At 39.6% G+C, this 12,713-nt stretch overlaps 1 protein-coding gene across 1 annotated transcript in view; it reads right to left on the reverse strand.

The window, feature by feature from the left end:
• Window positions 1-12,030, reverse strand: part of LOC115007829 (dihydropyridine-sensitive L-type skeletal muscle calcium channel subunit alpha-1-like) — a 47,792-nt gene extending 35,762 nt beyond the window's left edge. The window contains exons 1-10 of the mRNA XM_029430828.1: window positions 11,843-12,030; window positions 11,460-11,565; window positions 9,620-9,759; window positions 8,377-8,516; window positions 7,910-8,062; window positions 6,461-6,666; window positions 5,673-5,776; window positions 5,376-5,521; window positions 3,354-3,435; window positions 486-646 (exon numbers count right to left, since the gene is read on the reverse strand). Coding sequence (XP_029286688.1) covers window positions 486-646; window positions 3,354-3,435; window positions 5,376-5,521; window positions 5,673-5,776; window positions 6,461-6,666; window positions 7,910-8,062; window positions 8,377-8,516; window positions 9,620-9,759; window positions 11,460-11,565; window positions 11,843-12,030 — 1,426 coding nt within the window. The remainder of the gene's footprint in view (window positions 1-485; window positions 647-3,353; window positions 3,436-5,375; window positions 5,522-5,672; window positions 5,777-6,460; window positions 6,667-7,909; window positions 8,063-8,376; window positions 8,517-9,619; window positions 9,760-11,459; window positions 11,566-11,842) is intronic.
• Between the last annotated feature and the right edge of the window lie 683 nt (window positions 12,031-12,713).

Consider the following 12,713-nt stretch of genomic DNA (forward strand, 5'->3'; position numbering starts at 1 on the left):
TGTCTGTGGGTGCATCTCTTATTTGATATTTCTTCGCTTGAACTGGAAGTGGTTCTGGTCCACCATCTTGGAGGCCATCTCAAAGCTCTTATTTCTGCTCTGAGGGATCTCTGAAAGTCGACATTACTTACTCCGCCCATACGTCTGGACAATGTGAAAGGGATTGTGGAGAAACAGTAAAAGTGCCGTTATCTAATGTTATTTTATGTTTTGAAATGTAAAATAACGGTAATGCAACATGCAACACAGCCTTTCCTTGCTTTCCATGGGTCAGTCTTGCAGAATGTTGTCACAGATTGGGCAGCACCGTCTCCTCACGTGGTGTCTTAAAGAGTTTTCGTGTTACCTTGTTTATTAAAAAAAGTGCAAGAGGAGGATCCCCTTGACCCCCCAACAGATGTCGGGGATAAGCCTAGAATGTTAATTCCCTTGGCATCCTGTCATAATGCAAAGCAAGTTGAGTGTGTTGAGGTGTGTGCTCTGACCTTGCCAGTTTGTGAGTCTCTGAGACTGTTTGTGGTGTTCTGTTGCGATGGCCAGCGTATTAAAGAAGACGAGCATGATCACCCACCAGTAGAACAGTTTGGACTTCACATATACTCTGCATTTACGGCGTAACCAACGATTCCACTTACGAGCCAGTTTACTGCACAAAAGGGGGAAAAACAAGTTTAGTTAAGAGAAATTGTGAGTACTCAAAGGGCCCTAAAGTAAGATATCATGACTTTTCAATGACTTTGCTTTCAATGACCTCTTTTTCACCCAAAGCTTCTTGTCAGAAGCTCTGAAATATGAATCATACTATATTCCTAACACTACTACAGATAACTTTTAAGTATGAGTTTTACTGTATAGAATACATCTCTTGACATCAAATGGTGTTGGTTATTCCAGTCACCTGAAAAAACAAAAGATTCAAGGACAAAAGGGGTCCAGAAGATCACAGCAAGAAGGATAGTGCAGGAATAATTATGTAAACTCACATTTACTAGTGAACTTTCAACACAGTCTGTCATGTGATATATCTGAAAGGATAAACCTTTCATTCTGCATTAGTGAGTGTTTACATGGAAATGAGTATTCCGGTTATGAGGCAGCAGGATGCAAAATATGACACAGGGGACTCTATGTTTTGCCTCCAGTGCTGAAGTTTATGCTCACTTTGGGGCCAACCTACATCAATTTACCAAGCAGTTTGGGAGACATGGGGACTTTACGTGGGTCTTGATGAGCTGCATAAGCATTAGCCGTGTTTATTCATGGACCCACTTTAACCTACACTTTACATTTACTACCCCTTGACAACTTTACTGCTTATTTCTTCTCTACTCTGATTGCCAACATCTGTCAGTCAGCACATCCACCGTCAGCCTCTGTCTGGACTTCACACCCACTAAGCGCACACTATGAACTGAGCTATTCTCTCGGAGCCACACTATTCTTATAACACTGTTGTACACTTTTGTCAGCCTCATCACTGCAACCGCATAGGACAAGGGAGCAGTGACATAAGGTCAGATATTATGCAACTTTTCAGATTATTATTTTGTATTTTGGGATATACTACAACACTTTTAGATGCTGTAATGTTAAAATAACTAGGAAACAAGATCATATTTCACCCATATTAGCTGTTCTGCACTGGCTCCCTGTATCCAGAATATCATTCAAACACCTTCTCCTCACTTACAAAGCTTACTACTTATCTTTAAAGAGCTAATGTTACCCTATTATCCCACTAGAACACTGCACTCCCAGAATGCAGGGTTCATTGTGGTTCATAGAGTCTCCAAAAGTAGAACCAGAGCCAGAGCCTTCAGCTATCAAGTTCCTCTTCTGTGGAACCGGTTTGTGTTCGGGAGGCAGATACTCCCTCCAAATTTAAGAGTAGGCTTACGACTTTCCTCTTTGATAAAGCTTAAAGTTAGGGCTGGCTCAGGGTTGCCTTGGACCAAGCCCCTATTTATGCTGCTATACGCTTTAACTGCAGGGGAACTTACACCAGACTAATTTTCTCCTCCTCTCCCTCTCTATCTGTCCCATAAATGCATGTTACGAACTCGCCATCATCCCCACAGTTTTTGTGCTCTCTCGTCTTGCAACATTTAATGGTTGCGTCTGGATCGTGGATCGTGGCTGGGCCTTTTGCCGTGGTTATGCTTGATGTGTACTGCTACTACTATTATTATAAGTCATATTGTTAGAATTGTTTTTAATGTTAATACAATTATTAATATATCATCATTTTTAAATTTGTATTGTTCCTTTAATAGTCATATTTTTTTTGTTTAGTATTATTAATATTGTTATTTTTGGCAACACCTGGAAGCTGTTTGACATCCTCCTAGATCCACCCATTTCATATATATTCACATTATCATACACATATGGATTGTCTATGTTGTAATTGTTGTTTATTTTGTGCACGCAACATCTATTGCAAGGGTCTAAGGACAGAGGGTGTTGTATGCTGTACTGATTGTAAAGCCCCTTGAGCTAAATTTGTAATTTGATATATTTAAAGAAATACAATTTGATTTGATTTGATTTGATGTTGTATACAGGCTCAAACACAGGAATGGGATATGATCTAAGCAGGCTACTCATTTCCATGTATACACAAAAATTCACAAAAGGATTACAAGGCTTTTGTAGCTGCTAAACCTGCAAAAATTACACTATAAGAAACAATGTAATTCTCAAAGAACCCGCAAAGGATGAAATGCACCCCGAACAGCGCTGCCAAGCAAATAGCGTCTTGATGCTCCTGTGCTATTTGCATATATTAAAATTGATTAATATGAATGTATTTGATGCAAAATTGGCCCCTTTCTTTGTAAATGAGCCTTACTGAAAAAACTGTCAAATTCACAAAGATCAGTGTTATAGCAGCAGTTACAGTGAAATTATTAATGTATTCACAGTTGGTAGTAACTGAAGCACATTTATAAGGTGGGGGGGGTTCACCCCGAGATTTTACTTCACTTGCAATTGTTCCTAATACTGCGGTAGCAACTGATGCATCACTATCATGTTTTCTGAACTCCTTAACTTTATTAAAAAAATACATTTAAAACTGTCTCCAGTTTTTACTGTATACAAAAGCAGAATTGAGAAAATGTTTATGTTAATGACATTTTTTTATGTTATTTAAAAAAGAAACTACAACTTTAATTATAAGCTCAAAGAAGACATTTTAAATATTGCCACTGACACAACTGAGCCTTAATTACACAATGCTATACATATTTAGTTTGAACACCCTTTTTAAATGTGAATAAATACATTACATCTAAACTTCAATCTTCAAAAAGAGAAAGCCATACTGTGAAGAAGACAGGCACACTACTTACTAGTAATAGATAATCAGCTGCATTGTGTCCATTTTGCTAAGACTTCCGGTGTCTGATCCTCCATTTTCGTTTGTGAGCAGGCCTGATGAAAAGTAACACACACACACACACACACACACACACACACACACACACACACACACACACACACACACACAATCGGTATAATGCTATATTTGATGTTGGATGTCACTGTACATATGCTGTGTTATTCTCTGTCATGAGATGTGTCAACAGCTAAGCAAATCAGATCTGGATGAGATTTAGATCAGTTAATATTATAACAGACATATTATGTAAATGTTCAGGTTTTATAGTTGTATTTTGGGTTTCTAGTAAAACATGTTGAAATGCTTTAATGTTTTAAAACACTTTATTTATATTCCTGAGTAATTACCGTCTGTCTGAAAAACTCAGTTTTAGCGCCCGATTCTTCAAGCCCCCCTCTCGAAAAAGCCCAATCTGCTCTGATTGGTCAGTGTTTCCAGTCTTCCACATATGCATCATTGCAGCCGGGGGCTCACTGTGTGTGTCAACTACACACGTTTAGCGGCCCTCATACCATGAATTATTACCAAAGTATACATATAGCAAATTTATCAGAAGAACTGAGTGAATTGTGAAAAGTCTGTTAGTTTACATTTTAAATGACTGATGAGGCAAACAAAGTCTTAAACTGTTTGATACTGTTGGAGAGAAAACTAAATTTAACAGAGCCTATAGATATCATAGCTGCAGTGGATCCATGTGCCCAAGTAGGGAATGGCTGGCGTTGTACCAGATTACCGAGCTCGATGGCCAGGCCCAAACCATGGAATCATCCACTTTGACAACCTTGGCTTTTCCATGCTGACTGTCTACCAGTGTATCACCACACAAGCATGGACTGATGTCCTCTAATGGGTAAGGTATTAGTGTAGCCTAAAAGTAAATTGCATGGGCATTTGGTGGGTCATTAGCACCTTGAAACTAGCCCTGACATAGCCCCCCTTAGCCTCTGCTCAACTGTTAACTTCAGAGGCCACTTCCTCTCCTACCACAATGATGACTCCTTCCATTATGGAGAGGGAAGTTAACAAGCTCTTCAAGCAACATATGTCATCATATGTCTGTCCTTCCACCCTGCAGCACAGTGCTGACCAGCTGTCCCTGGTACATTGGACATATTTAAGACTTCAATGGAAAAATGCCATGTGTCAGCCTGCTTCCCGAAAAAGAAGGTCCACGAGACTTAATACCAGTTACATCTGCGGTTATTAAGTAATTTGAATGGTGTATTCGACCATTATCACCCCAAGGCTGCATCCTTTCCCCTCTACTTTTCTTTCTGTACACGAACAGTTGCATCTCCAGTCAATCGACTTTCTGAAGTTTGCGGATGACACCCACTTCATTCGGCTAATCGCTGGTGATGAGTCCAGGTAGGAGATTGACTATCTGGTGACTTGGTGTGGAAAACAACAGTTTGGAGCTCAGCACTCTGAAGACAGTGGAGATGGTTGTGGATTTCAGAAAGAGCCCAGCCCCACCCGCCCCTTCTTTTCAAATTGTATTTTCTGCAGTATTTTTTCCTACTTTGTAAAGTTTGACTGTTGTGCACCACAACACCAAGGCAAATTCCATCTATATGAAAACCTACTTGGCAATAAACCTGAATCTGATTGTGATTAAGATGCTTGAGTACTATGCTTTACTGGCAGGGCACATCCAGATACTTTGGAAAAAAGTGACAGGTAGTATTTTCAGTTAGTACAAAAATATATTTGGAGATCAGAACTACACTGAATAATATTATTGCAAATGGAAATGAAAAGGGACATTTTAAGTGTAGTGAACCATTGCAGCACTACAAAAAAATATATTGACATTTATATCAATTTACTGAGTCCATGCATATCTTGAATCCAAGTAATTATACGTTTCTGACAGCTGCAAAAAACATTTCAGGCATTTCCAAGGCACTCTATTCTATTGTATTGTGTTCTATTCAACAGGTATTATACTCTGTGTCTTATGTCTTACCCTGTCCCTCCTGGTCATTGTCCATGACCTCAGCCTGAGTTATCCATTCCATATAGCCCTTGAGGTCCTCATCCAGCTGCTGGGTTTCCCTCAGCTTCTGAAACTCTCCTCGGGACTTGGCCTTCTCTCGCTCTTTTGTGAACTCACTAGTAAGAAACGAAAATACAATTCTTAACTGAAAAAGAACACACTGATAAGTAATGTGAAGAGCAAACGCAAAAACATAAAATGGACAGAGCAAATAGCATGAAAAATAAATTAATGGAAGGGTAGTAGTTAGGTTTAGGATATTCCTACCCACTGAGCACGCCAAGAACCAGGTTGAGCACGAAGAAGGAGCCAACCAGGATGAGTGTGGTGAAAAAGATCCATGGCCATTCCATTCCTATAGCATCATTTACCTGTATGACAAAGTAATCTTTTTTTTGTCCGTATCAAACAAATAGGTAAGTGTAACCTAAATGTTGTAATATTCAACGATTAAAAGAACAGTGTCATATTTGCCATGTAAGAAATCCCACAAAAAGTGTTCTTAAATACTGATTTGTTGCCCTCTTATGCAAGAATATGCAAGTAGGTGTGGGACATGTTTGCTAAGCATACCCAAAACTGCTTGTCATTATGATGTCATCAGGGTATTCTCAGTTTGGATTTGAGTAAGATTTGGTAAAACAAGGGCATTTTGTGTAGTAGAAGCCAACGTTTTTGAAGCTTGACACTACTAGCGACTAAAAGTCAGGATATCTCTGCATCTGCTGAATTCATTTTGATTCTTATTTTTCTTAAAACATAGTCAAAGTTGATGGACAATGTTTCCCTGATTTTTAATGTTAAGCTGCCCGGAGAATTTACTGATGTTTCTGTATCTGCAGTTTACATTCCTCCTGATGCAAATAAAAAAAATGCTCTACAGGAATGCACATGGCCTACTCTTTTTATTTGGTTTTGTATTGCCAGCTTGTGTAGCATTGATGGACTACAACTGCATTTTATATTGTTTATTTATATTATATTGTATTATCCTTGAATCCTTGAAATAAGAACTTAAAAAGACAGTTTGCCTTTAGACTACACTAATACCTTACCCAGTAGAGGACATCAGTCCATCCTTGTGTGGTGATACACTGGTAGACAGTCAGCATGGAAAAGCCAAGGTTGTCAAAGTGGGTGATTCCATTGTTTGGGCCTGGCCATCCAGCTCGACACTCTGTGCCATTGATGGTACAACGCCGGCCATTTCCTGCTTGGGCACATGGAGCCGGCTTCTCATTCTCCACTGTAGCAATGATATCTATAGGCCAGAAGAGGGTAATGGTAATGGTAATGATTAGGTTGATCTGTATGCGCATGTGCATCTATTGTACACATGGTAGCACCCATCTGACTTTTTCCCTCCCAATGCTAACTCCCCCCAAATTCAGTATTTGTCAATACGGAGTACAAATCCCATACCTGTGCTCTTTAGTTCTCAAATTCAAATGTGTTGCAAATGTCCCCTTTGTGGGACTAATACAGGATTACCTTATTTTATAAACTGAACTGAACGGGATAACTTTTCTGTGTAAGATAACATGAATCTTACTTATTGACCATGTTCATAAACATCCTTTTTAGACTTGTGCACATGTTCTATTATATTAATGAAATTGCATTCATACAATCCATCAACCTTTATTTGACCATATCCTGACCTGAGGGCAGACACACCATCAGTTTAATTTATGGTGACTAAAAAGCTTTTGCATCTCTTCATTTAACCAAGTCACCTGTGTGGTATCTTTTTTCTCACAAACTGAAACGGACTTTCTAAAGGACAGTACATAACTCGCCATTGTGTTTTTTTTTCCATCCATCGTAAATAAGATTAAGTAATTTTAGATCAAATAAAGATAATAATTTTCCGTGTTGTGTCAGACATGTAATGAAATGTATTAAGTTAAGTCAAGGTACTTTTGGTGGCTTTGATTGTTCCTCCTGCCCTTACTAAAGGAATCCCTTTAAAATATATTTTAATGTAAGTGATGGGGGATGAGCTCCACAGTCCTTGTGCTGTGCTAAAAATGAATCAACAAAAAAATGAAAAATGGATTGAGAGCGCACAATCAAATCATTCTCTGCCACTCACTCTGACAAAACACTAAGTACAGCGAGTCATGTAGAAATGGGAGATATCCAGCAGATAGAAGCGAATGCAAGGGGGAAGACCAAGACACTGCAGTGCAAAGTTCTCTCACTGTCATTCTTCTGTGCTAAGCCGTGGAGGATGAAATTGTCCACATCAAAAGAGAGATATGTCTGTAAAACAGCCTCACACATACAGTGTGACAGGGGTTGTGCCGATAGAGTTAACCCCTGAGACTGCTCTCTGTAATGCTCAAACAGATGGTGTGAACTGCAGCCGTGCGCGTAAATTTTAGAATTATAAATATTATTTTGTGCCAATACCTGATAAATAAAGTCAGAATTTGCCACAATCCACCAATTAGGTTGGTGCATCTCTGGGATCACCGTCATAGTTGTACTGTATACTTTACTTGTGCCTGTGTAGTAGCAGGTCTTGTGCATTTTGCACTTGAAGAGCTCCAATCCCATAATGGAGTAAATGGTGACCATGAAAAGGACCAGTAGGGTTATGTGAAAAAGAGGCAACATTGACTTCAGGATGGAATTCATCACCACTTGGAGGCCTGAGAGGATAACAGAAATAAATCAAATCAGTATTCCTAATACTCCATGTATATTCCATGTGCCATAATGTGTTTTCACTCCAAGCAAACAATCATTGCCCTATGATTAATAACTGTTTGTGAAATATGCTATTTCCTCTGGCTGCCACATCACTGTAGAACACTGACATAAACCAATATTACTATAGTATGTAATTAATATTACCAGTTAGAATATAATAACAAGGATGGAAAAAATGTCTTTATTTGTTACAGCATGATGAAATTATATAATTTCATTGTACAAAGTATATGATTCAACAGTATTTACTCACTCGGGACTCCAGAGACCAATCTCAGAGGTCGGAGAACTCTGAAGGCCCGCAGAGCTTTCATGTCAAAGCCACCTTTTTCTCCTACCGGAGCCTCCACTCCACTGAGGTGGTTAATGGCATCCACAACCACAGTAAACAAGCTAGAGAGTTACAAACAGAAATGATGAAAATCAGATGATTGCTAACATGGTTGTTTACAACATTCAGAGGTCCCAGAATACACCGTGAGAAACAATGAGAATATTTCCTGACTATGTTCAATGTGTACAACATAATTTAGAAGCTTAATGTTTTCTCTTAGAAAAAAGGAAATTATGTAAATATATCATCAAAATAGTTTCTGTTTGACAGGAATTTTTAGCGTCTCATATGGAAATGATTCAGAGGGATAATTAAAATGTGTTCATTGGTGAAACACATCTGACTCTCCTCCTCTTCCTAACTATATTACTTTATTGTTCATGATACAGCTTCAAATAGGAACTGATGAATCATGAAAGAAAATATTGTTATGATAAATGAAGAAATCCTTTGTTAATCCGACAGTCAACACAGATTCAATAACTATAACCAAATAGAATCTGAAGCTTGGGAGTAATATTACACTGAGTTGGTTCTGCAAATTGTTCCCACATTAAACTGCAGTGTTTTCATTGTAGCATCCAATTACAAACAGTTTTAAAATAAAGTAGTGTGTGGGACATTCATGAAGGCTGGTCTCATGTATACTCGCTAATGTCTCCACAGAGATCGCTGCGCACTCCTCAGAGCAGAAATGAAAGCATTGGAACATCCTTCATGATCCCACTCAGATTTGGATGTAGCCCATCTCTATAGATGGGATCGCGGCCGGAACATATCACTGGCTTCTGTAATAATTAAGCATCAGTTTATCCGTTGTGTGCCCCAAACTGCTTGAATTTTCTAAGGAGCTGTTGGGCCTGGCCCAGACTGATCCTCCGGTGAACACTCAGGGTGTCATGTGTGATGTGTAACATCAGGACCCTCCCCCCTCAGCTAGTCTTTTTTTGCCACTTTAATCCCACAGCCCTGCTCCTTGCCTCCAAGAATTTCCTCTGGGTGAAATTCCTCGAGGTGCTGTTGTCCACACTACTACAAGCTAACCCCCGCTCCTGCTACACAAAGTAATGAGACAACTTAATAAACAGCATGTATAGTAATATGGCCATTTAGAACATTCAATAACTAACTAAGTGGGTTCAACACACACGTATCAACTTACCCAACTGATACACAAACAAAGTCCAAAATGTTCCAGCAGTTTCTTAAGTATGCATCTGCATGAAAAAGAAATCCATAGGCAACAATCTTCAGGAAACACTCTATAGAGAAGATGATGAGGAAGATGTACTCGAGGCTTTCCTGCAAAACAACAATGGCTGTTGATTGAATCTGTGTTCCTTCAAAAAACTTAGGATTGTGTTATTTCATGCATAGGCTTTAGTGATAATTTGTTGATATATTTATAAAAATACAACGTATCAGACTTTGTCAGGGATAGAGCAATACAGCTCTCAGGTTATTTCCATTGTTGTATCTGTGTTTTACACAAATGTATGTATCAAAATTAGTCTTTTTGTTTTTAACTGGGAGGCTTACGCTGCTGTTGGAGAAGGGAAATCACTATCATCATGATAGTTTAATGTTGCACGTCACACTAATCTACTTTTTCTATTCATGTCACTTACAAACTCACACACAACTGGAATGTTTTAAAGCCTCTCCCATTTCAGCACACGCATGCAGTGAAGGTCTATTTACAGTGCACAACACACAGACAGTGTTAAAATGATATATGAGCCTAATATTGTCCTTGCATCCTTGTCCTTGGATATAATCAAAAGAAGTAATTCAATTAATAAAATTTAACAAATTAGTCACTACATTGCAAAACATAGGTCTTACTCGCATGCTTTTGTCCCCCGACTGAAAACCAAATTCTATGAGAATCACTGTCCTGCTTGTAGCTTGTTTTTAAGGTGTTTTTGTTTGTGGAGAAAGAGCACAACCCACACTATAAGATGTTGGCAACACGCAGTACCAAACTACATGGATATCCATCTATCACAAGCAGACATAACCTGTCCAATAAGCTGTTGGCCCAGTGGTGTTGAGTCTGATTTTAGTTTTGTTGGTGGGCTCAGAATTGGGAAAAGTGTTGAGCACTGAGATTTTTAAGCATTTCTTTGAGCTCTGTTTGACGTGCCAAATCTTTCCACTGTTGCTCTGATCGTCAGTATTTTTCTGACTGCTGAGCTCCTGAAAAACTCCTGCTGGAAAGTGTGTTGTGTTTCTATGACAACCAACAACCGTGATTTGTCATTTCATTAGCTGCGGCATAACTGCATATTAAACAGTTATTAATACGACCATTTTTATATTTATTGCTCTTTCCTTCTTGTATCTTGATGCTATTTCTTGTGGTTTGATAGTATGTTTGAAAGCGCAACATAAAATGTAGATAAAGATAATGGAAGTTTGTCTATGTTCCCTTAGTCCTATGTTCCTTCAGCCCTATGTTCCCTCAGATCAGTACCTCCGCTGGTGCCATGTCATTGTTGCGACAGGCCATTTTCCGAAAGCCCAATAGTCCCAGCCCGTTATCCTAAAACAAAACGCCAATTTTTCCAAAAACCCGTTGCTCTTAAAATACACACTGCATGCAAGGAATAGAAGCCCCTGGCTTCCCCCCCTACTATGGTAAAGGCATGACCCGACTTAGTCCGGCTCTGGTTGGCTTACCCCTATCTTAACCATCGTACTCCTCATGCCTAACCAACCCAGCCAACAGAGGCATCAAGTACTAGCCAATGAGAGGCAGAGCAGGGTGGGTCATGCCTTCACCATAGTAGGAAAGTGTCCGATGTCATTCTGCATAATAATTAGCCATGTGCCAAAGATTATTGACTGATTTTAACATGGGCCAAGGTTGATGCTGAGGGGAGAAGAGGGACTACCCTGGGGATGCACAAAAAGTTCATAAGGGAACAAAGGGTTGAACTTCATGTTACCTAAACCACTATCAGTATATTACAATAACAAAAAGAAGCATGCTGACGTACCAAGTTGCTGTTGGTGTTGTTGCTGTCTTCCTCAGGCATGGGCAGGTACACAGCCAGGGCCACACAGTTAGCAAAGATGGCCAGAAGGATTATGATTTCAAAAGGTCTGAAAGTGTTTTATAGGAAACTTCCATGCCAACCATAATAGTTCATGTATAGACATCACACAAATTAAATAGCAAACATCTTGACACACATACATACACCTAAAGCTATGCTACAAATAGAACACAAAACATATAACTTGTGATATTACTGGATATTACATATTACTGGAAGTAACTATGGTCTGTAGTAGCAACAATCACATAAAAGGTTATCTTATAGAGTGTTTTTAATCCAGCTGTCCCTATGCCTTGGGACCCTTTACTACAGGAGGATACTTCCACTCCACAATGCTGATGCATGCCTTGCGGATGGGATTCTTCAGTGTCAAGAAGAGGAGAGAACGGGCAGGCCTCGGGTTGCCTCCTGTAGCCATCAGCTTCTTTAGCTTTTCTTTTTGTTTTCTCTTCAGAGTTTCCTCATCCATGATGTAGGATGACAGAGGGGTACTGTTGTTGTCTGTCATTGTAGCTTCAAGAGAACCGAGTTTACTTGAATTGGAGCTGATATTCCAAAAGGTCTGTCGAATATTTGTTCAAAAGGCAGTAGTCCTGCTGGCTAAGTCTGTTCACTCATCTGTAACTGTTATCAACTTGTCTCAATCATCTCTGTCACACTGTCGCTCTCTGATGGCTCGCCTGAGCTCTCTCTATTTCACTGTCTCTCTCTGTGGAATGGCAGCTGTCCCCTCTACTTGTAAGGGATTGGTTTACTGAGCAGCTGTTTGGTCAAGAGAATAAATATAGACAATGAGCATGGCTGTTGTAGCATGGGGTGACAAAAGAGAACATTTGCACAGATATAGTCTGGGTATGGAAGACGTCACTGTCCCACAGGTTATTTTTCAATAACTGCTGACAAAAACATTACAGTTACACAGCATATGAATTAAAGATTGTTACGTGCTGTTGTGTGTTTTGCGTGCTGTGGTGTGTGGGTGTGTCTCTCTCTCTCCCTCTGCTTACACTCTCCCCAGGTGCCGCTCCCTCAGGTGCCGGCAATCCGAAATCAGTGCCTGCACAAAAGGCTGAGAAAGGGCCAATCTCTCTCTCTTCTCTTCCTGCTAGGTTGCTGAGCTTGGTGTGGTCTGCGACTGTGTTGGAGTTGTTAAGGTGCTGTGTAGCCTAATTGTGAATTTGTGGAGATACT

The sequence above is a fragment of the Cottoperca gobio genome, chromosome 5 (assembly GCF_900634415.1).
Source record: "Cottoperca gobio chromosome 5, fCotGob3.1, whole genome shotgun sequence".
Taxonomy (NCBI): Eukaryota; Metazoa; Chordata; class Actinopteri; order Perciformes; family Bovichtidae; genus Cottoperca; species Cottoperca gobio.